At 39.7% G+C, this 25,634-nt stretch overlaps 1 protein-coding gene and 1 non-coding gene across 2 annotated transcripts in view; both read left to right on the top strand.

The window, feature by feature from the left end:
• Positions 1–25,634, top strand: part of CCDC191 (coiled-coil domain containing 191) — a 79,110-nt gene that overhangs the window by 24,465 nt on the left and 29,011 nt on the right. Inside the window, exons 8-9 of the mRNA XM_049785759.1 lie at positions 6,335–6,525; positions 20,648–20,897. Coding sequence (XP_049641716.1) covers positions 6,335–6,525; positions 20,648–20,897 — 441 coding nt within the window. The remainder of the gene's footprint in view (positions 1–6,334; positions 6,526–20,647; positions 20,898–25,634) is intronic.
• On the top strand, positions 16,824–16,927 carry LOC126026770 (U6 spliceosomal RNA). The gene has a single exon (XR_007501990.1). It is a non-coding gene; the product is annotated as a U6 spliceosomal RNA (small nuclear RNA).

Consider the following 25,634-nt stretch of genomic DNA (forward strand, 5'->3'; position numbering starts at 1 on the left):
ATTATTGTGTTATGTTTGTAAAAGAAAATGAACAAAAGGTCTTTTTGTAAATAAATCTACATAAAATGAAATGTTGAACACACACATGAAGTATATTGGTATTCATATAATCCTCCTCTCCAAGTCTATTGACAAGGACAGTACGTAGTCTATATTTTAGCAAAAGGCAAAGGATTTCTGCCATCTGAAAAGAAACCAAAATATATAATGTGATATCTATATTTTAAAATGAGTTTGAAGGGGCCAAAGTGATAGCACAATGGTAGGTCATTTGCCTGGCAAGCGGCTGACCCAGGATGGACACGGGTTCTATCCCCAGCATCCCTGAGCCAGGAGTGATTTCTGAGCGCAGAGTCAGGAGTAGTAACCCCTGAGCACTACTGGTGTGGCCCAAATAAACAAAAAAAGAGGTTTTTTAAAAATGAGTTTGAAGACTTATTAGATATTACTTTAACACACTAAGAAATTTATTTGCTTATTTTATTATATTCTTCCTGTTTCACCATATTACACAGGCTTTCTATTCTCAGAGAAGGGACAATAAAAGCCTTCTCCTTTTCTTAACAATTAAAAGTCTGGCATAAATGAAGCCCATTCTGCTATACAGAATAGAATATCTTTTACTCAAAATATTAGATATTTTAGGTGAATAGCTATCAGGATCCTGAGTACATAAATAACAGTGATATTAGAGCATGTTTTGTTGTCAAACCATACTAGAGAGCAGGTAGGAGCAATAGTACAGTGGGAAGGGCATTTGCTTTGAATGTATCTGACCCAGGAACCGTACCATCTTATGTTATACCCTTAGCACCAGCAGGAGTGTAGAGCTAGTAGTTAGGTCTGAGGACCACCAGGTGTGGCCCTTAAATTAAAAATAAAACAAAAACACAAACAAAAAGCATCATAAACACTAGAGATGAACCAACCATTTCCCAAATAAATTATGAGCTAAGCTCTACTTTTGGTGTAACTCATGTATGTGTGGCTGAGGAAGACAGATACACAATGAGGGGGATGGAGAGATAACACATTAGTAGGGCCTTGCATGTAGCTGACCCGGAATAGACCTGGGTTCAATCCCGGGCATCCTATATGGTCTTTGAGCCTGCCAGGAGCTATTTCTGAGTGCAGAGCCAGGAGTAACATGAGTGCTGCCAGGTGTGGCCCAAAAACATACAACCCCCCCGCAAAAAGACCGAAAAGACAGATACCAATGAGTTTCTACTGGTTGGTAGAAAAAGGAAAAGACCAGAGAAGTTAATGGAGAGCTATAGTTATTATCTCTGGGTATTATTACAATGCTTTCTTTTATTTTTCTTAAATCCCATAGATCAGTGAGTCTATTCTGTGTCTCTCTCTTCCTCTGACATATTTCATTCTATGTCATAGTTTCTATGTCTATCCATATATAGGAAAATTTCATGACTTCATTTTTCCTGACAGCTGCATAATATCCCATTGTGTATATGTACTATAGTTTCTTTTTTTTTTGTTTGTTTGTTTTTTGGGTCACACCCAGCAGCTCTCAGGGGCTACTCCTGGCTCTACACTCAGAAATCACGCCTGGCATGCTCAGGGGACCATATGGGATGCCAGGATTGGAACCACTATCCTTATGTATGCAAGGCAAATAAATGCCTTACCTCCATGCTATCTCTCCAGCCCCATATCACAGTTTCTGTAGACATTCATCTGTTAAGGCATTTGGTTGTTTTCAGAATCTGGCAATTGTAAATAGCATTGCAATGAATATAGGTGTGCAGATGGTATTTTTGTTTTGAGTTTTTGTGTTCCTAGGGTATATTCCTAGGATATAGGTATATGTAAGTATAGCTGGATCACATGGGAGCTCAATTATTTTTAATTTTTTGAGGAATCTCCGTATTGTTTTCCATTAAGGCTGAACTGTATGGCATTCCTACCAGCAGTGAATGTGAGTTCCTTTCTCCCCACATCCCTTCCAGCACTGATTTTTCTTGTTTTATGTGATGTGTGCCAGTCTCTGTGGCATGAGATGGTACCTCATTGTTTTGATTTGCATCTCCCTGATGACTAGTGATGTGGGCACTTTTTCATGTGCCTTTTGGCCATTACAAAATATCCTTAAGGGTATTAGGGACAGTGGTTGATCACATGCAAAATATGGGTTACTTCCCAGGTGCCCCCTCAATTCCTGTGTTCACAATACATATTGACATTTATGCTTGAAATTATCTAACTCTCTGTTGCCTGGTGTTTAAATACTAAAAGCATTGTATTTAAGTGTGTGGAGGATAATTGAAATAAAGTTAGCAAAATGTTGATAATGCCGCCCTTTGTCTTCCCTTTGTTGTTGTGAGTAAAGGTCACACACTTAATTGTAATGTCAATCTGGTTGCAGTACTTATAGTTTTGATTGTGGTGCTCGCTAGGGGTTGTTCTTTGAAATTGTGTTGCTCAGATATTTGATTGTAATGCACTGGAGGTAGAATTGTTATGGCACCAAGATCCCAAATAGCAGTGCCAGTAGGATTTCACTTGGCATGTGCTGTGGATTGAACTGATGCCCACATGTTTACAAGACTAGCATTCAACCACTGAACCATTCCTGAACCCCAAAATGTTGAAATTTTTTGAAGCCATGTGATAAATTTCTGTAATAAGGGTACTCCATTTTTTAGCTTTAAAAAATAAAGAGAAAAATATTGTATAAACAAATAAATTGATCATCAGATTGCCCACAATATAACAAATGGTTTCTCTGTAACCAGTGGTGGCATTTCAACACAGCAGTGGTTGTCAGGCCTCTGAGCTTCTCCATAGAACCCAATAACAAGTTCAGGACTTAGCAAACAATGTAATTTTCATAATATAGTTTGTTATAGTAATATATATGTTTTGGGGTAGTAAATTCAGTGATTGCCTCTATTTGCTTTGATGTGAAATTATGAAAATTGAAATGAGATAGGTATAGGCTGTTTCTCAGTGCTATTGCTTATGTTCATAATACCATGAGAAAGAACCTTCTCTTTACATTGTCTGAGACCTTTTGAGCCCCCCCCAAAAAAAACAAAGAAGTTGAGGATCAGCTTATTGTATGTTAAGAGCCCCTTCTATTGGAATAGCAAGAGTCACTTGGCACTCTGGAGGTAGTATAGCTTCATTCCTAACATTCAAATTGTGTCCAACTTCCCAAGACTACTAGTTGTACCACAGTTAGTTCCATTCAGCAAAAATAAATTGTAAACTTGTTGACATTTTGTCCTCTTTACAATTCATTGTTTATTTTTCCCTGACTGAGAATTTTGATGCAATTATCACTGAGCTTTCTGACAAAAGGGAAATAGCTGAGGAATTTTGATGAGTTACCCACTTCATTAATCAGAACAAGCATCTCTAGTGACAGGGTTAGAATTACAATGAAGATTAGATAGCAAATTGCTTTCCACCTAACGTCAATCATTCCCAGTGACAGCAGTGTGATTACACTTCAGGGAAGAGCTTTTCTTGCCAACAAAATGAGGGCAACTTCAGTACAGGTAATAAATTTAGCAGGGCGACCTGTCATGTCTTCTCTTGAGTGGAATCCTTAATGACCAAGTGATGCGTTGAGGAATATTTTGAGGGATAAAAGCATTTCACTTACAAACTCTCTCAATTTCACTTTGTAGTATTTTATATTTATTTTGTCAGAGTGTGCCAGCCCTCTCTGCTGGTAAGGGTCAGCTTCCTCCTCCCAGTGCATTCGGGGACTGAGGACTGAGGACATTCCCCTAGCTCATGAATGGGAAAGAATGGGTCCCAGGCTGATGATCAGAGACTATTTATTCCCTTACAACAGTGCTTATTTAAGATCAAAAGAGGAATTAGGATATCTGAAGGATAATAGAACTTAGGTATATGAGGAGCTGGGGAGAAACTGCATGTTTTAGAATGCATTTCAAACCATTTTCTTGAATTTTACTTGTCATGAAACTCTTCAAGTCCATCAAATTGTTCCAAACAGCAAACTTTCATACTTTTTAATTTAATTAGGTTTTTTTTTTTCTGTATCTGGTAGTGTTCAAAGCTTACTCTTAGTTCTGTGCTTAGGGATCATCTGTGGTACCAGGGATCAAACCTGGGTTCACCACATGCATGGCAAGTGCCTTGCCTACTGTCATATCTCTGACCCTCTATCTTTGACAAAAGTTGAATAATATTTCATTTTGTATGCTTTCTTATATATATTTGTCAGTGGCTACCTTAGGTTGTATGCAGTTTTTGATAATAATAATAATTACAAAAGTGTACACACATACTCAAAGTTTTAATTTTCCTTTTTTTTTTTTTTTTTTTTTTTTGTGTGTGTGAGTGGGAGAACTAAATAACCTGGAATTTAGGGTGTTTCAAACTTCACCGAGAAGAAATTTAGAAATTCAGAGATACAGTCAGTATTAATAGTGTTATTTTTGTCAAAGTAGATTTTTGTATACTGTTTCATCATGAGAAATATCCTAGGAATTAAATTAGAGATAACTATAGTTAGTATATTTCTCTCTCTCTCTTTTTTTCTGGGGGGGGTTGTTTTGGGGCCACACCCAGCAGTGCTCAGGTGTTGCTTCTGGCTCTGCATGCAGAAGTTACTTGACAGGCTCAGAGGACCATATAGGATGTCAGAGATCAAATCCATGTTGACCATGTGCAAGGCAAACATCCTACCTGCCGTGCTATTGCTCTAGCCCCCTAGATAGTATATTTTATCAAGTCACTTAAAAGGAAATCTTTTAAGTGAATCTAACCGACTCGGGATTTTTTTTTTTTTTTGGTTTTGGGGTCACACCCGGCAATGCTTAGGGGTTACTCCTGGTTCAGAAATCACTCCTGCAAGGCAAACGCCTTACTTCCATGCTATCTCTCCGGCCCCCCAACACAGGATTTTTTTGTTTGTTTGGTTTGGTTTTTGTGTCATACCCTGAAGTGTTCAGTCCTTCACCTCCATATTCAGGATCACTCCTGGCACGGCTCAGGAAACTATATATGATGTCAGGAATCAAACCTCTTATCAGGCACACATTCTGGGTAAGTGCACCTCCTACTGTATCATCTACCTGATCCCATGGGTGTTTTTTATTATGGCACTTAAGTCTGTATTAATACAAGGCTGTATTATGTGGAATAGATAAGCAAATAATACGTCAAAAATAATGTTCCTTACACTGACAACTTTGTGGCTTTCACCATTATGTCTATAGGCATCCATATATTCAGCTAATCTTCCTCTTTCCTTCCTTTCACCTTCCCTAACCTCTTTTCTTTTGTGGGATTCAGAGTGAAGGTGCCTTATTCCCATGAAAGAATAAAGGCTTTGGAAATTCTGTTGTGGTTTCTCCTGGTAAAAATTTATAGTAAAGAGAGCCAGGGATATGACTCAGTAGTAGAGTCATATGTAATACCTTGTATATGTAATGCCCTGAGTTTGATTCCTCATATCTTTACATATACACACAAATTATAATAAAGAATATTTTTTATTGAGAAGAGAATAATATCTGCTGATACTTCCCAGGTAGTCTGGTCTAGGCTGACAACACTGTGACCTCAGAAAGGAGAGGGCCAGATTCCCCTTTCTCCATGAACTACAGCTTTCCAACACCATCCCCTACACCCTCCAACAGGGCCCAACTTCATGACTTGTCTTTGTCAAATTTCTAAACTTCTTAATTTGTTTTAGATCTATAAATCTTGAACCATGTGGCCTCAAGAGGCCATGTGATACCTTACTGTCCTGTAGTGTCAGCCCAGTAGGTACTGGAGGAAATCTAAATGATTTGAACTTTTTTTAAAATGTTTTTCAATATTTATTGCTAAAGAAAAATGTAAACTAGCAACAATAACCTTAAAACTTTAAATAAAGTGCAGAAAACCATAGCTTAACAGGTTATCGAGCTAACTCACGAAGGTTAAAATCCTTCAAAACTGGATTCTTCCTCTTCATCTGTTGTCCAAGATTTGATTTTTTTTTGGGGGGGGACACATCTGTTTGATGCTCAGGGGTTACTCCTGGCTAAGTGCTCAGAAATTGCCCCTGGCTTGGGGGGACCATATGGGACACTGGGGAATCGAACCGTAGCCCTTTCTTGGCTAGCGCTTGCAAGGCAGACACCTTACCTCTAGTGCCACCTCACCGGCCCTGACATTTTTTATTATTAGAAATAATCAGTTATACTTTGTTGTTTCCTTTTCTTTCAAGGCAAAGTTCCTAGAGTTGTTAAAAAAAACAGATGAGGGAGGTGTTGAAAGCGAAGTCTCTTCATATTAGTATTAAAGACTGTTGCTGATCAGTGGTATTTTCAAAATGTTTCCATTGTAGTGTCAAAAAAGATATTTTACTGCCTGGCACAAGTTGATTCTTGATCATAGGATTCAGCTGGGCAAAGCTGGGACCCTATCCAACTGGAAGATCCAACTGAAGGTTTTGCGGGCCTGGAGAGATTATGCAAGATCCCAGAAGTTGAAGCGGGAGACTCAAGCCATGGAAAATGAACTCAGAGAAGAAAACAGGTGCTATTATTTGTTCTATTATATGCCTCCTGACACCAAAAAACTTTTCTTTTCATTTTTGGTTTGGGGGCCACACCTGGTGGCACTGAGAGGGTACTCCTGCTCTGTGCTCAGAAGTTACTCTTGGCAGACTAAAGGAACCATGTGGGATGTGGGGAATTGAAGCCAGCTTATCTGTGTGAAAGGCAAATACCCTATCTGCTATGCTATCTCTCTGCCACACCACATATTTTTTAAATGAAGTTATTTGGGTACATCACTCTAGGACTTTTTTTTTTCCTAAAGAGATTGAATGTAATAGAGAGTACAGCAAACAGATCTCTTGTCTTGCATTTGACCAAAATGGGTTTGATCTGCATTATTCCATGAGGTTCTCAAATCCCCACCAGGAGTGATTACTGAGTGCAAAACCAAGAATAACCCCTCAGCAATGCCAAGTGTGGTGCATAGATGGATGGATGGATGGATGGATGAATGGATGGATGGATGGATGGATGGATGGATGGATGGATGGATGGATGGATGGATGGATGGATGGATGAATGGATGGATGGATAGGTAGGTGGATAGATGGATGGATGGATGGATGGATGGATAGGTAGGTAGATAGGATAGACAGACACTAGACTAATCCTATGTACTTAGAAAATTTGTTAATCTCTATCTTTTCATGTTATATCTAAAACTGGAAAAATTACATAAAGTTTACAAGCACAAAAGTCTTATTGTCTTGGTTTGGAGGCTACACTGCTATGTTCAGGGCTTACTCCTTGCTCTGTGCTCAAGGATCAATCCTTAAAGTACTTATGGGACTATGTGCAGTGTATTTATTGAATTGGAATCTACTGTATGTAGGTCAAGCCTTAACCCCTATGCTATCTCTCCAGCCTCAATACAAAATTATTTTATAAAAAATACACTTTTTTTATGGGTTTTGGGCCTCAACTTGGAATATACAGAGGCTATTGCTTTCTCTGCTAAGGGGTTACTTTGATATTGCCCAGCATAACTTATACTATGCTGGGATTGAACCAGAATTGTCCATGTGCAAAGTAAATACTTTACCTCTTATATCATAGCTCCAGTCCTGTACGTGCTTTCTGTTGTAAAGGAAAATAATTGAAATCCACCATGGACCATCTTATAATTCTAAAAATGCAGTTTGGTTTATATGCTATTAGTTCTCATTGATAGAACTTGCAGTCTGCACATGAAATGCTTATTAGGAATATGGGAAAACACTCATAGATATGCCAAGACTCATTCCTCATACTCCTGACTTTTGTTAGACACCTGTTTTAGAGGTATTGAAATCCTTTAGACATGTTTGAGAATGGCACAGAGTTTATCTTCAAATAAGACTTTGAAGATAGTCAGTCACACCCAGCAGCTCTCAGGGGTTCTCCTGGCTCTGCACTTAGAAATCTCTCCTGGCATGCTCAGGGGACCATATGGGATGCCAGATTAGAAGCACCATCCATATTGGGTCAGCTGCATGCAAGGCAAACACCCTACCGCTGTGCTATCTCTCTGGCTCATCAAAGAAGACTTTTTTAAGTGAACTACTATAAGATACACAAATACAAACTTGTTCATGGTTGAGTATCAGTTATACAGTGATCCAATACCCATCCCTTCACCAGTATACATTAAAGAAAACTTTCTTGCTCCAACATCTTAAACACATTTCTTTCTTTTTGCTTCTAAGTCCCACTTTGCAAGCAAAATTATATATGTAGAAGGAACAATCTGTTGATTTGGGAGGGCACGTAGGCTCCTGTTCTTATATGTAATATTTTCCAGCAATTCTTGTTTTTCATTCAGAGTTAAAAATTGAATTATATGCAAAAGCATTAAGATAGAAGGATGTGTCCCACTGCTTTCTTTGGAGTTCTTCAACCCTGTAATGATATCTGACCCTTATGAAAATTCTTAGGAGATGGAAACATTTGCCTTTGTCCTCAAAGAACTCAGTTTTGTGAGGAAAACAAGACCTAGAAATAGTACAGGTGTTGAGTAGTGTTATAAACTGCAATACATCTGCTAAAAACTTAGCAGAAGGAGGTGTTGAGGTGATTGAGGATGCTTGTACAGAGTGCCAAAAAAAAGGATTTATTAAGAAGATGGGTCTTGGGGGAGCGGGCTACGGGGAAAAAAAAAAAAAGAAGATGGATCTTGGGACTGGAGTGATAGCACAGTGGGTATGACGTTTGTCTTGCACATGGCCAACCTGGATTCGATTACCGGCATCCCAAATGGTCCCTCATGTGTGCCAGGAGTGATTTCTGAGCACAGAGCCAGGAGTAACCCCTGAGTGCCATTGGGTGTAGCCCAGAAATCTGCCATCCCCAAATAGATGGATCTTGAAAAAGAGAACATGAAGAACTTGAAAAAGGACAACATGAAGTTCTAGAGCTGGAGTCTACATAGTAAGTCTATGATGAAGTGACGGCGTGAAGTGCAGCTAAGCATAGTATCTGGAGAACATCTATGCATGAATGTAGTTATCACTTTTATTCATTTGGGAAAGGCCATACATTCAGGGCAGGGAATTTCTTTTTGTTTAAAGAAAGAAAAGTGGGGCTGGAAAGGTAGTACAGAGTGGTAAGGTGCTTGCCTTGTATTCAGCCCACTCCAATTCTATTTCAGCATCCCATATATCCCCCCAAGCACCACCAGGAATAATTCCTGAGTGCTGAGCCAGAGTAACTCCCAACCATTGCTGGGTGCAGCCAAACCTCTCTACCTAGAAAAAAGGTGAATTCTTTGACTGTGTCTTAATTATAGGATGAAGTAGTCAGTTGCACTCCCTACAGAATATTCTGGGAAAAATCTTCGGTGGAAATAAAGGAGATCAGTGCAGCAAACACTTTTAAATTCATTTCTAAATTCTACAAATCTGATGACTAAAATAAGAAAGTAGATGATAGTTTACTCAACAGAGGAAAGCTGGTAGATTTAGATAAATGAGGGAAGCACCATTGTATGTGTGGTCCAAACCCTTTTCCACACATACACAAAAAAGGGAAATTAGGGGCTGGAGAGTTAGCATGGAGGTAGAGCGTTTTCCTTTAATGCAGAAGGTTGGTGGTTCGAATTCCGGAGTCCTATATAGTCCCTGAGCGCTGCCGGGTGTGACCTAAAAAAACAAAAAACAAAACAAAACAAAACAAAAAGGGAAATTAGAGATGTTGTAAATGAGAAACAACATGAAATTACGTATAGGAAGGAGAAACTGATGTTAAAGTTAAAAGATAAATATTTTAGGGGCCGGAGAGATAGCATGAAGGTAGGACATTTGCCTTGCATGTCGAAGGACAGTGGTTCGAATCCTGGCATCCCATATGGTCCTTCAGCCTGCCAGGAGCGATTTCTGAGTATAGAGCCAGGAGTCACCCATGAGCGCTGCTGGGTGTGACCCTCCCCACCCCCTAAAAAAAAATTAAGAGGATTAATGTGTTTTATATGTATAGGAAGAAATTTACAGAAGAAAATTCAGAATAACTTGAGTTTTTATTCTAAACTATTTAAAAATAAGTACAAACTGGGAGTAAAAGCAATAGTGCAGCAGATATAGCTTGCCTTTTACATGGCTGATCCCCAGCACCCATATGCCCCCTCCCAAACACCACTATAAAAATAGGACATGAATTCTTGAAAGTTTTTAAGAATAGGGTAATCTCTGAGCATAGAGCCAGATATGTCCAGCCTTGAGCACTATCAGGTATGGGCCCCCCAAAACAATGATAAATATTAAGTACAAAATTATGATTTCTTTTTTATAATAGCATGATGAACAATTATTTTTAAAGACCTCAGAACTTTTTGTTTTGTAGCTATAAATTTGGAGTGGTATTCATTTTACTTCTTTTTGTTTTGTTTTGTTTTTGTGTCACACCCAGCAGTGCTCAGGTGTTACTCCTGGCTCTATGCTCAGAAATTGCTCCTGGCAGGCTCAGGGAACCATATGGGATGCCGGGATTCGAACCACTGTCCTTCTGTATGCAAGGCAAATGCCCTACCTCCATGCTATCTCTCCGGCCCCTCATTTTTTAAATTTACTTATTTGCTTGCTCAGTACTAACTTTGGCTCTTTGCTCAGGTATCACTCCTGGTGAAGCTTGAAAGTACCATAAGTGTTGTCAAGGACTGGATTGGGTTGGCTGCATGCAGAGCCAGTACCCTACCTTTTGTACTGTCTCTATGATACTCTATAGGTATACGTTTTTAAATGCTCAGAATGAGTTTTATGGTTTTTGATTTCCAGAGTTAGAAAATATTTAACTTAAAGTACATTTTTACTATAAAACTTTAGAGCCAAAAAGGCACATCTCAAGGACCTCTGGTTTAAACCCCTCATTATAAAATTATGCACTTAAAAAAATTAATTCATAGGCAGGAGTGGTGGTGCAAGCAAGGGCTTTGCCTTGCACACACTAACCTATTATGGACCTTGGTTCGATCCCCTGGTGTCCCATATGGTCCCCAAGCCAGAGCAATTTATGAGCGCAGAGCCAGGAGTAACCCTTGAGTGTCACCAGGTATGGCCCAAAAACAAAACAAAAAATTAATTCTTGGTCCCGGAGAGATAACACAGCGGCGTTTGCCTTGCAAGCAGCCGATCCAGGACCAAAGGTGGTTGGTTCAAATCCCGGTGTCCCATATGGTCCCCCCGTGCCTGCCAGGAGCTATTTCTGAGCAGACAGCCAGGAGTAATCCCTGAGCAACGCCGGGTGTGGCCCAAAACCAAAACAAAACAAAAACAAAAAATTAATTCTTTTTAGATTTTTTTTGGGGGGAGACCACGTCTAGTGGTGCTCAGGGCTTACTCCTACCTCAACACTCAAGAATCACTCCTGATGAATTTAAGAGAACCATATATGGTATTGAGGATCAAAATTAAATCAACTATATGCAAGGTAATCATCCTACTCAGTGTACTATCTCTACTGTCACCACACCTTAAAATTTGGATTAGATTACTCTCTCAAGGTGGCAAAATAAAGAGTAGCAATTCCAGGATTAGAATTTGGCCTTTATATAAAGACAGTATATTTTATAGTTGCTCATAATACTTTTGTTCCAAGGTCAATCTTACCACCAATGTAAAAGTCCTTCCAACATTGTCATCCAGTTCCTACCCATTCCTAAGCCTATCCTTTTGGAAGGCAGGAAACATTATTTTATTTTGCTTGCTTACAGGTAAGTGGAAATGCAATTATTATTTTTAGTACAATAATAATAAAATTTATGAATATTAGTTTCTCCAGTGATGAGGTCATTAAGTTTTTGTCAGAAAGTTTGCAAAGTGATTGTTGATTTTACATTATTTGTTGTTGTTTTTTTTTCTAAACATTAGGTGGCTTTAAATACACACTGATACTAAATTGGTGTGTTCCTATTGGGGTGATGTATTAAAAAAATCATTGGAGCTGCCATGTGGCCACCTGTGGCTGCACAATCCAGGAATTCTAAGCCCTATGCCATATATAGTTTTTGCAGGGCATGGTTTCAGCTGCCAGGACTTCAAGAAACCCGAGAAGGGGTGGGAGAAGAAGGGTGCCAACACTCTCTCTAACAAAGTTTAGGTGATGTCAGCCCAAATACCAGCAGACCTGAAATTTTGGTCAATTTGGCATCTCTGCAGAGCTCTGTAGTTTATTTATGAAGTTGGGCCATTGGTGAAGTGACAGTTATAGGTGTGGGTGCACCTAGTGTGGCTTCAGCAGTGCAGGCACTTGGTCCCCCCACTTCTCCCGAGATTGTCCCTTTCAGCTGCAAGGCCAATGTACCCATGATTTTTTATGTCCTAGTTAACATCTCTTTTGAGAATAAAGTGAGTCTACAGAACTGGCCAAGTGCAGACTTGGCCACTGTATTCACAGGCCTGGTTGTTTTGATGATGTAAGAAATGACTCTTTTCTTTTTTTTTTTTTCTTTTGTTGTGGTTTTTGGGTCACACCTGGCAGTGCTCAGGGGTTATTTTTGGCTCCAGGCTCAGAAATTGCTCCTGGCAGGCACGGGGGACCATATGGGACGCCGGGATTCGAACCGATGACCTCCTGCATGAAAGGCAAACGCCTTACCTCCATGCAATCTCTCTGGCCCCAGAAATGACTTTTTTCTTTAGCTCTCTGTTTTTGTGTTCTGTAATATGTAGATGATTAATTACCTAAAATGGCTTTTCTTTTTTAAGTTAAATTGCAATTTACTTTAGATGTTTGCAAGTAAAAACAAGAGTGGTGATTAGCAAATAACTAGTAATGCTAGAAACATGAAAAGAAAAAATAAACTGTTAAAAAAGATATGTCCTATGTGTATTTTCTTGTAAATTTTGGCTCCCCATGTATGTGGTTTTTGTTCTGGAGATTGGTTTGGGATAAGTTCGGAGATTTTGTTTAAAGAAGTTTGGGCCATTATAGCAAAAGTTTAAAGTTTAAAGTTAGCTAATACACACAGAGACCAAGAAAAGTCAGTGGGATGAGCATTTCCTAGAAAACTAGGAGGGGGCTGGAGCAACAGCGGATAGGGCATTTGACTTTTACGCAGCTAATCTGAGCCTGCCAGGATTGATTTCTGAGCGAAGAACCAGGAGTAACCACAGAGTGCCACTGGTGTGCCCCAAAAACAAAACAAACAAACAAAAATCCTGCTTGGGATCCCCTTACTATATCCACTGAGATTTCTCCCCATACCTCAGTGTACACTAAATATGTAATTGTTGAATCATACAAGAATGAATGAATAAATGAAGAACTCAGTTTCTTCTAGAGAGCATTTTCAAGCATTTTTTAAAAGTGAACTTCAGGAATAGAGAGCCTACAAGTATATGTTACTATTATAGAAACTAACAAAACACAGGTAAGTCCTGTGACCTCTCTCTCTGCCTGGACATGGAAATCATTTACTATTCCATTCCTCAGATGTATATTATTTATTCTCTAGCTCTTAAATGCCAAATTTGTTTTTGCCAACAGGGCCTGTTCTCAGTCTATAGCATTACTTGCTTGTTTTTGCTTCTTTTCTTCCCTTTTTTCCTCCCATCTATGTTCATCTATCTTTTATTTAAAAAATCAGTTATTGGAATTGTATTACAAAATACCCAGTATTATAATACAGCTTCAACATAAATATTTTTAATTCTTATTTTTTATTGAGTTATCATGAATTATTCGTGATTGTTTTATAGGCATACAGTGTTCCAGTACAATCCCTTTATTAATGTCCACTTCTCTCCATCAGTGTACCCTGTTTCCCTCTCCTATCCCCTTCCTTCCTCTTTGGCAAGTGAATTTTTTTTTTACTTATTCTTTTGAGTATTGTGGTTTACAATACTGTTACTGATAGGATATCTTGCATTTCACTTTACCACCTTACTCCCTAATCTCCACTGTGGCCCATTTTCTTTATCATTGTCTTAGTGTTCCCTTTCAGTTTTTTGTTTGTTTGTTTGTTTGTTTGCCATTGTTTGATGTTCTTTGGAGGAGACCACAACTGGTAGTGCTCAGGGCTTACTTTTGGCATTGCTCTTAGGGATCACTCTTAACAGGTACAGGGTACCATATGGGATGTGGGGGATCAAACAGGGTCAAGGCAAACACCCTGTCCACAGTACTATAACTCCAGCCCCAGTATTTCCTTTCTTGTCCTTTCCCTAGCCCCATTTTACTGCACTGAAGCCCAGTCCTCATGTTCTCTGTTTCTGTTGCCTCTGAGAACAAAATATTTCTAAACCCTTAACTGAGAATTCATTTATTTTTGTTCCACAACTAAATTCTGAAATTTTTGACATGGGTCTTAGATTTTGAACAGTAGATCCAAAGAAATAACTCAAAGGACTGATCAGTGCTTTGCATGTGGGAGATCTGTGTTTGATCTGCAGCACCACATGTCCCCTAAGCACCTTTGGGAATGACCCCCAAACACAAACCCAGGAGTAACCACTGAGTACCACCAGGTGTGACTCAAAACATAAAGCAAATTTTAAAAGATTGAACTGAATTTGAATTTTGTTAGCATATTCACTGTTGAAAGTGGGCTCCAGCTATTTTATTTCTTTTTCATTTACACCCTAAATTTATACTGGCACAGACAAAACAAGAAATGGTTTGTTTTCATTATCCTCTACCAACCCTGCTGGGCCACATTTCACTGATGTATCTGTGCTTACCTGGGAAGCACCTCTTTCCTTCTCTGTAATATCCACAAATACCTTCTTTAGCCCTGTCCTTTGTTGTACCACTGCTCTGAACCTTTTTTTTTTTTTTTTTGTAGATCATGATTTTAGCACCATTCTCCTTTATCCAAGAAATGCCTCTTACTTTGGTATTGTGACCTTCAATTGATATTTTAATCACCACCCCCTACACACACAGGAAACTTGTCCTTTAAAGGTTGTCTGGAAACAGTGCCCAAAATGAAAATGAGTGATCTTAGAGGACTGTGATATGCCTGTGGGAGAAAACTGGCCATTTTATATTGAACAAACTGGATTTGTTCATTCACTCATTCATTCTGTTTGATATTCATTCAATTTTTCAGCTTTACTGAAGCTACTAGAGCAGTGCTTTGTTAGTTTTTTGCTTTTTGGGCCATTCTTTTTGGTGCTCAGGGGTTACTCCAGGCTCTGCATTTAGGAATTCCTCCTAACAGTTTATGGGGGACCATATGGGGTACTCAGGATCAAACCTGATAAGTTTCATACAAGGGAAGTACCCAGCCACTGTACTACATAGCTCCAGCCCCTAGAGCAGTGGTTTCCTTTGTTTGTTTGTTTTTGGCTTTTGGACCACACCTGGTGGCACTCGGAGCTCTGGGGTTACTCCTGGCTCTGTGCTTAGAAATTACTCTTGGCAGGTTCAGGGCACCTTTGGAATCCCAGGAATCAAACCTGGGTTGGCCACATTCAAGACAAATATTTGCCCTACTCACTGTCCTATCACTCCAGCCCCACTAGAGCAGTGATTTTTCACACTTTTTGAACTTTCTTTTACACTTGAAGACCAGAGCCAGTTTGTAGATTGACAGTTAAAAACCACTGTCCTTTATAACTTTTTTTGTAGACTGGCCTGAAATTTCACTAAGACTAACTACACTAGTAGGATACTAATCTAACTGTGCTAGGACCAGTGGCTACTAGGCATGGAACTCTTTCCTTCTAGGACTTAGCTTTCTTTTTTTGTTTTTGTTTTTGGATCACACCCGGCAGCGCTCAGGGGCTACTCCTGGCTCTTTGCTCAGAAATTGCCCCCGGCAGGCGGAGGTTCATATGGGATGCCGTGATTCGAACCACTTTCCTTCTGCATTCAAGGCAAACGCCTTACCGCTATGGTATCTCTCTGGCCCCGGACTTAGCTTTCTAAGAGAAATTATGTCCAAATACTAAACGCAATTGCAATAGAAGCACTATATTAACATAATTCTGTGGGGCTGGAAAGGTATTACCTTGGGTAGGGCACTTGCCTTGCAAACACTGACCAGACTTAAATATCTGGCACCCTGTATGGTCCTCGGAGCATCAGCTAGGAGAGATCCTAGAGCAGAGCCAAGAGTAATCTCTGACTACCACCAGACATGGCCTAAAAGCCAAAAACAAACAAACAAAAAAGATAAATATTTTGGAATGCCTATGAAGTAGTTTAGTAAAGGTCTTCTAAAAAGATACCTATCTTAAGTTCCCATTTATTTTATGTGTATTTTATTATCTTTCTATATAATTTTGAATTCATAGTTGATTCAAATTCTTTTATCTACTTCTGTCCTTTTAAGTAATTGTGTCAGAATATTTAATATACAATTTACTTTTTCCCCAAAATGTGGCACTAGTCTTCTGCTTGTCCCACCACAGGATTAACTAACCTATATAAAGAAGAAGCTTTCCTCCTGAAGCAGCTCAGAAATAAACTATAAGAATCAGAGTGATAGTATAGTGGGTAGGGCATTTGCCTTGCATGCAACTGACCCAAGTAAGATCCCTGGCATCCCATAAGGTGTTCTCTGAGCACAAAGCTAAAGTGCAAGTCCTAATCATAGCCACCATGTGGCCAAACAAACAAAAAGCTAAAATAAAAAAGAAATATATGGGGCCGGAGAGATAGTATGGAGGTAAGGCATTTGCCTTGCATGCAGGAGGACGGTGGTTCGAATCCTAGCATCCCATATGGTTCCCCGAGCCTGACAGGAGCGAATTCTGAGTGTAGAGCCAGGAGTAACCCCTGAGCACTACCAGGTATGACCCCCCCCAAAAAAAAAAACAAAGCAAACAAACAAACAAAAAGATATTAAAATTATCCTCTGGGGTGCTCACTTCGGCAGCACATATACTAAAATTGGAACGATACAGAGTTTAGCATGGCCCCTGCGCAAGGATGACATGCAAATTTGTGAAGCGTTCCATATTTAAAAAGAAAATTATCCTCTGGGAATTTGATAGGTCTCTCTCTAAGTCTCCCCTGATTCATCTGATCAGTGTACTGTTTCTCAGTAAACTACCTGAACTGCCTTGCTCCTGGGTAGAGTAATAATACAGTGGGTAGGGTGCTAGCCTTGCATGTGGCTACCCAAGTTCAAGCTCTAGCATCTTTTATGACCCTCTGAACCCCACCATAATTGATCTCTGAGTGCAGAGCCAGGAATAAATCCCGAGTACTAACTGTATGTGTCCTTCCCCCCTAATAAAATTTTAAACAAATAATCTCTTACTCCTGCTAAATTCTTTTACTACGTTATAGCAAGAACCCAGAGGGATCTGGATTCCAGCACCTTCTCGAAACCCTTCACCATGAACTTGGCTCTCATGCATTACAACCCCCCCTAGGAGTAAAACTCTGGGTCAGTGAGATACTACAGTGGGTAAGGCACTCGCCTTGCACACAGCTGACCCAAATTCAGTACCTGCCATACCATAAAGTCCCCTGAACAACACCAAGAGGGATGGATTTCTAAGTGCAGAGCCATGAGTAAATCTTGATTACTGCCATGTTTGGTCCAGACACACACACACACACACACACACACACACATACACACACAGACACACACACACACACAAATAGGAATCATGTAAATCCATTTATAGGTATCTTATGTGGAAACAGCCTGGAGTAAGTCCACTGAATTGTCTAGATGAGGAGGCAGAACTGAAAATTCTTCAGAGCTCCATTTCCAGTACTGGCTTCTGTATAGTTGTGGGCAGTCATTAAGTTGAACACCTCTGCTAATGTGCCTTCTCACCATGCTCACCTGACTATCCAGGTGCGAGCCCAGAATCAGCATAGCATTTAAACAGCAAAAGCCACGGAAACATGCCAGAGAGGCAGAGGACTAGAGCTGCAGCAGTGCCTGGCTTACTTCAGAACATAATTCTATTAGCTTCCACTCCCTGGTGTATACTTGAATGCATTAACCTACTCAATTCTATTCCTGCTAAACCTGCTCATCTCAAATTATCTATTCAAATTTATCTTCTGCATTTTATTTTAGTGCTCAATAATATCATTAGTGTGTGGTTATTTATCATTTCTCATAGCTTTCAAATTTTTTAAATCCTTTTTAGATATATGGCAGCCTTGTCCCAAGATAGTAGTAAAATACCATATATTGAAATTTCTTTTTTTATTTTTAAGGGTTTTTTTTTATTATTATTAGCTCTTTGATAAAAGAATTCCTATAGAGGTCAGAGCAATAGTACATTAAATAGGGTGCTTTCCTTGTGCACACAGTCAACCCTGGTTCTATACTCCATATTTTTTTGAAGTAATCTCTTGGGACACCAGTGCCTTCAAGAATAAGTTTTATAGTAGGGAAATTTATTTTTGGTTTTTGGGTCACACATGGCGATGCTCAGGGATTACTCCTGGCTTTGTGTGTAGAAATCGGTCCTGGCAGGCTCGGGGACCATATGGGATGTTGGGAACCGAACTGGGGTCTGTCCTGGTTCGGCCGCAAACAAGGCAAACGCCCTACCACCATTCTATTGCTCTGGCCCCTATAGTGGAGAATTTTATAAAATGATTTCATTTAGCCTAAATCAAACAGTAAATGGAATATTTCTAGGACTCCTTTCTATTTACATGTAATTTTGTTTTGTTTTGGGGGTTGGGCTACACCAAGTGGTACTCGGGTTACTCCTGGCTTTGCACCTAGGAATCATTTCTGGTGGTGCTTGTGGAGGCCATATGGGATGCTGGATATTCATAGCTCCAGCTGCACTATTTACACATCCTTTTGTATTGTTAACAAACTAGTTATAAATGACATACTTTTTCTTATTTCTAAAATTTTTTATTGAGGTGGTTTTGATTTTTGATTTATAAAACCATAACTACTTATATATTTTAAGTGTATAATGCTCTATCACACTCCCCATCAGTGTCAATATCTCTCTATCATAGTCTATTGAACCCTTTCAGTTACCCTTGGTAACCCCAGTACTGTGGTCAGAGTGTAAGGGTTTGTTTTACTGAACGTTGTATTCTCTTGCTTTGTTTCTTTATGTTCTATATGAGTTATATCATTCAGTATTTAAATGTCTTTCTCTTTTTGACTTATTTTACTTTGCATAGTCCCCTCTAGTTTCATTCATGTTGTAGCAAAAGACATGATTTTAGGGCCGGAGAGATAGCACAGCAGTAGGGCATTTGCCTTGCACACAGCCGATCCAGGACAGATGGTGGTTCAGATCCCAGCACCCATATGGTCTCCTCTGCCTGCCAGGAGCTATTTTTAAGCACAGAGCCAGGAGTAACCCCTGAGTGCCGCTGGGTGTAACCCAAAAATAAAACAAAACAGGAAAAAAAAAAGATAAATCAAAGACATGATCTTATCTAGTTGTTTTTTATAACTGAATAGTATTCCATTGTGTATATGCACCACATCTTTTTGCACCCATTTAAATTTTTTTTTTTTTGGTTTTTGGGTCACACCCGGCAGCGCTCAGGGGTTACTCCTGGCTCTATGGCTCAGAAATCGCTCCTGGCAGGCTTGGAGACCATATGGGATGCCGGGATTCGAACCACAGTCCTTCTGTGTCTAAGGCAAACGCCCTACCGCTGTGCTATCTCTCCAGCCCCATAAAATGATTTTTTAAATATTTTTTGGGGGGGGTCACACCCGGCAGCACTCAGGGGTTACTCCTGGCTCTACGCTCAGAAATCGCTCCTGGCAGCTCGAGGGACCGTATGGGATGCCAGGATTTGAACCACTGTTTTTCAGCATCTAAGGCAAATGCCCTACCACTATGCTATCTCTCCGCCCCCCCCCATTTGAATATTTTACTTGAGTCTTTTTTTTGGGGGGGGGGCCACACTCAGCAGTGCTCAGGGGTTATTCCTGGCCGTCTGCTCAGAAATAGCTCCTGGTAGGCACGGGGGACCATATGGGACACAGGAATTCGAACCAACCACCTTTGATCCTGGATCGGCTGCTTGCAAGGCAAACGCCGCTATGCTATCTCTCCGGGCCCTTGAGTCTTTTTTTTTTTTTAAGGCACTATGATTGATAGTTATCAAACTATAAATTGAGTTGAATTTCAGGCATTCAGTGTTCCAACATCAATCCTACCATCAGTCTCAGTTTCACTCTACCAATGTCCCAAATCTCTCTCCCAGCCCCACACAGTCTCCTTGACAGGCACATTTTATTTTATTTTATTTGGGGAGGGGTTTGGGGTCACACCCGGTAGTGCTCAGGGGTTACTCCTGGCTCTATGCTCAAAAATCGCCCCTGGCAGGCACAGGGGACTATATGGGATGCCGATTCCAACTGCTGTCCTGCATGAAAGGCAAACGCCTTACCTCCATGCTATCTCTCTGGCCCCGACAGGCACATTTTAATTATTATTAATTTTATTTGGTTTGGTTTGGTTTTGGCAATGCAAGTAAGCCAGGACTTACTCCTGGCTTTGAGCTCAGGGATCACTCCTGGCAGGTTCAGGGATCATATGTAGAGCCAGGGATTGAACCCAGATTGGGCTGCATGTAAGACTAGTTCCCTACCCACTGTATTGCTACTGTACTATTGCTTTGGTCTGAACAAGCATTTTTTATAATTGGGATTTTATGTTTTCAGCTTTGTTTGTTCTGCGGTTTTGATATACCAATAAATACTTTTCTTTGTTGCTTAGAAAACAACAAGTGGCCACTGAGTATAACAGGAAACAAGTTCTCCAACACCACTTCACAGAATGGCAACATTGGCTTCGAGCAGAGATCCTAAAGAAAGAGCTGACTGTAACAAAGGCAGAAACTAGAATGAAAATCAATGAGCTATTGAAGGCAGCATCACAAGGGAAACTCTGTGCAGATCGGTCATCAGCCATCAGTCCACTTCAGGATGCAACACCCATGATAAATCCACCAGAAAGAAATGGAGAGGTAAACTGGTTTTCTTTTGCTGGTATTCCTACATATTATATACTTAGATTTTGGCCTTCTACTTGTATTACCAGTGTTAGACTGCCTTGATAGATGATCTAAATAATGAAAACTACTTTCTATTAAGCTTTTTTTATTATCTTGAAAATATTAGTATAATTGAAGCTTCATAGGGACAGAATATAAAGAGGGATTTCAGAGCAATCAATAGAAATAGATGTAAACCATTCTTTACAACTAACTCCTGAACTTCTCTATTTGGCAGTTTCTTTCTACTTTTGTGTGTGTGTGTGTGTGTGTGTGTGTGTGTGTGTGTGTGTGTGTGTGTGTGTGTGTGTGTGACACCCAGCAGTGCTCTGGGGTTACTGCTGGCTCTACACTCAGAAATCACTCCTGGCAGGCTTGGGGGTCCATATGGGATGACGAGATTCGAACCACCATCCTTCTGCATGCAAGGCAATGGCCTACCTCCATCTCTCCAGCCCCTTTCTACTTTTGTGACTTTTAAAGGGACGTTTAAATTTTATTTTTCTAGTGAGGAAAAATCATATGTATTGATCTGAGCAACTGGTAGGGAAAAAGATTGAGGAAAAGAAAACTATTTTTATTTTTATTATTTTTTAGGGGATGGGCCAAACCCAGCAGCACTCGGGTTACTCATGGCTCTGTGCTCAGAAATCACTATTGGCAGGCTCAGGGACCATATGGGATGCCAGGGATCGAATCCGGGTCAGCCGCAAGCAGGTCAAATACCCTACCCATTGTGCTATTATTCTGGCCCCAAGAAAACAATTCTAATACTGGTAATTAAATCCTGGTGGTCTGGGGCCGGAGCAATGGTGCAGTGGTAGGGCATTTGCCTTGCACACGGCTGACCCAGGACAGACCTCAGTTTGATCCCTGATGTCCCATATGGTCCCCCCCAGGAGCAATTTCTGAGTTCATAGCCAGGAGTAACCCCTGAGTGTGACCAGATGTGGCCCCAAAATAAAAATAATTAAAATAAATAAATAAATCCTGGTGGTCATCTGGTAATAACCTCCAATAGTATATTGAAGTATTTGTACCTTGTTCTTTATCTAATATTCAGATATATGCAAACTTTTAATACTTAGCATTTATTTATGGGCCCTCTCAAGTGGTGCTAAGGACATACAATTCTGTATCAACCACACTACACTTAGCTGTGCTCAAAACTTACTCCTGGCTCTGTCCTCAGGGATCACTCTTCATTGGCTCTAGTGACCATATGAGGTGCTGAGGATGGAACCTATGGTGTTTGAAATATATTTTAGAAAAGATTATATAGTCCTTCATCTCTCCCCTAACCCTTCACCCTTCCACATAATACTGTTAAGTCCATAATTCAGACCTGTGACATTACATCACATACTACTGGGCTTCCAGCTTTGCTTTTCCCTGATTGTTGCTAGTAAGTGGATTGGTTTTAGTTTTATTCTCTCAGCAAGAAGGATCATGAGGACATTGGGACTTTGATAACATTTTTATCTCTTCCTCTAGGCAATTTATGTATCTTTATATCATTTAGATGATTTTATTTCCATTGAGACAAGAGAGAGACCTCAATTTTAGCAAATAACTATGTGAGACCTTTTACTTTTACAGAATTCTGTTACATTTAAATAGAAAAAATAATAAAGTACTTTTTAACCTGCATTAAATAGAAAAGCAACTATATTTAAACCAAAGGGAAAATCCTTTTAATTACTAAAATCAAGAGCATAAGATTATATCAAGAAAGGCCAAATATATACAAAAATATCAAATTTAAATTAAGGACTGTAATAGACCATAGATAATTAAATAAACTTTTTTCCAGAATATTAGTTTAGCATGAGCAAATGAAAAATATAAAATCTTTAGAAGTTAGTTGTATATTAATTATATAATTATATGAACTCAGGTACCACCAACACATTTATTATTCCTTGAATTTTTTAGTTAGCTAGCAAGTGATTTTCTTTGTTTAGGCCAGAATGGTCATTCATGTTCTATAAGTACAGTCTGTATCTTGCAGCTTTTCTTTACTTCCTTATTTTTCCCTCTACAAGGAACCATGATCCAAAAGAAATATTGTTGCTGTACTTGAGGCTTTTATAGTCTTGCTGAGTTAATGTATCACCACCCTAGAGTTTTTAAAAGGGCCTCAAACATATATCCTGCTTGATGCTAAATTACTTAAGCAGGTGTTCTCGTGAATAAATGTTCACTGACATTTCTAAAATACAAGAGTTATTTTTAAAAGTATTTAACTTGTCAGAGTTTCTATGTATTACATCTTGTACTTAAGTTGCATCCATAGAAAATATTTTCATCATGAAAAATATTTTTGAGTACCTGAGCAGTTTCTAAAACTAGACGTTTCTAAAATACAAGCTATTTCTTTATATTTCTTTATTATGCCACCATCAGATGACACCATCAGACACTGATGAGACCTTATAGCCTACCTTTTTGTAACTATAACTGAAGGTGGTAGTCCTAAAACTATTTGAAAACAGGCCAGAGTGATAGCACAGCAGGTAAGGTGTTTGCCTTGCATGTGAACAAGCTGGGTTCAATCCCCAGCATCCCATATGGTCCCCGAAGCACCACCAAGAATGACCCTGAGCTCAAAACCAGGAGTAACTCCTGAGTTCTGAGTGCTGAGTCTGATCAAAACAACAACAACAACAACAACAACAACAAAAAAAACCCGAAACTATTTCAAATCAAATGCATCCCAAATTCTAGTTGTTCCTGGCAGCTTACCAGTGTTGTCTTTCTCAGGTAAAAAAGGGCAGCCCGTATGGTCCCCTGAGTAATTTCTGAGTGTAGAGCCAGGAGTAGCTCCTGAATGCTGCCAGGTGTGGCCGCAAAAAAACAAAATAAACAACAATGAAATAAGAATTCTACACCTCTCTTTGTAAAGCTGCCTGAATTGATTTTACCTGCTGCTTCCTTTCAGAAAAAAATTACTCAACAACACTCCTCCTTTCCAGGAAGTCTACTCTAAGCCAACAAACAGAAAGTTCCCCAAATTAGATGAGAGCAGCTGCCAGCTCCTGGAGTATTCGGGTGCAGGGTGGGCAGCATCACCTTCTTTAGGAAAAACTGGGATGAGACTTTAGTTGAAGATGATTTTTCAATCTGTTAAATGAGATTTGTACGATTTTACTTAGAAAACTATTAATCCTATGTTAATGTAAAATAGTAAGCCATAGAATTCTTATCGATATTTGCCCAGTAATACTGTACTTACAGATATTTCCCCACATTTATTGTTTGGGGATAGCTGGAACTTGTAAAGGAGAATGCAGACTTTGATCCTGAAATAGTACCCTCTGATGAACTTACTACTGGCAAGAGACATTGAAAAACACAACTTTTTGTTGCATTTGGGGATACCAGGTGTTAACCTTATGACTTAGAATAACTGTATAAGCCACTGAGCCATCTTGTAGGCCCTTTCTAAAGTTATTCCTTTGTTTTCATTTCTAAAAAAAATCTTGGGGGCTGGAGCGATAGCACAGTGGTGGGGTGTTTGCCTTGCACGTGGCCAACCCAGGATAAACCCTTGTTTGATTCCCGGCATCTCATATGGCCCCCCCGAGCCTGCCAGGAGTGATTTCTGAGTGCAGAGCCAGGAGTAACCCGAGTGCTGCTGGTTGTGACCCAAACTCCCCAAAACAAAAAATAAAGTAAAGTAAAATAATTTTTTTAAAAAAATTATCCTTTGCCACTAATTTCTCAATTTTCAGAAAAATTCAGTCATTTTATGAAGACTAAAGTTTTTATAACATAGGGCTAAACATATATCTTGAAGGGCTATGTGCTTTGCATATGCATGCTTTGTATGTGAGAGACCCAAATTTGATCATCAGCATTATATGGTCCCCTGCACACCACCAAGAGCAACCCCCAAGGCAACTCGCTATGTGTAGCCCCTAAATATCACCAAGTTTGTCCCAAAATAAATTAATGAAATTTCTGTAATGTTTATCTAGAATAATTATGTTTTTGGGTTTTTTTGTTTGTTTGTTTTTGTTTGTTTGTTTGTTTTTGGTTTTGGTTTTTTGTTTGTTTGTTTTTCTGGCCACACCCATTTGATGTTCAGGGGTTACTCCTGGCTAAGCACTCAGAAATTGCCCCTGGCTTGGGGGAACCATATGGGACGCCGGGGGATTGAACCGCGGTCCTTCCTTGGCTAGCGCTTGCAAGGCAGACACCTTACCTCTAGCACCACCTCACCGGCCCCGAATAATTATGTTTTATAAACGAAGTATCCAAACTGTGAGAACACATTTTTCTTTTTTTAGTTTTTAGTTTTGGGGTAGGGCACAGCTGGTAGTGCTCAGGGTCTACTCCTGGCTTTGTGCTTAGGAATCATTCCTGGTGGTGCTCGGGAGACCATATGAGACAATGGGTACTAACCTAGGTCGACCACATGAAAGGCAAATGCCCTATCTGCTGTGTTATCCCTCCAGCACCCAAAACACATTTTTCTTATCGTCTATCCATCCCATAGCTATGGCCACACTCACCAGATTTCCAGTGTGAGCCACAGAGTAGATTCTCAAAGAGGTTCACAGAGCTATAACTACTACATCCATGCCAAAGAGCACAGGGCAGCTCTGGCAAGGTGCAGGGCACTTGTGCCCTTGAACAGAATATTGACTAAATGAAGTCAGATCTTATCAGTACATTACTTTAAATATATATATAAAATCTATTCCT

This window comes from Suncus etruscus, chromosome 13 (genome assembly GCF_024139225.1).
Source record: "Suncus etruscus isolate mSunEtr1 chromosome 13, mSunEtr1.pri.cur, whole genome shotgun sequence".
Lineage (NCBI taxonomy): Eukaryota > Metazoa > Chordata > Mammalia > Eulipotyphla > Soricidae > Suncus > Suncus etruscus.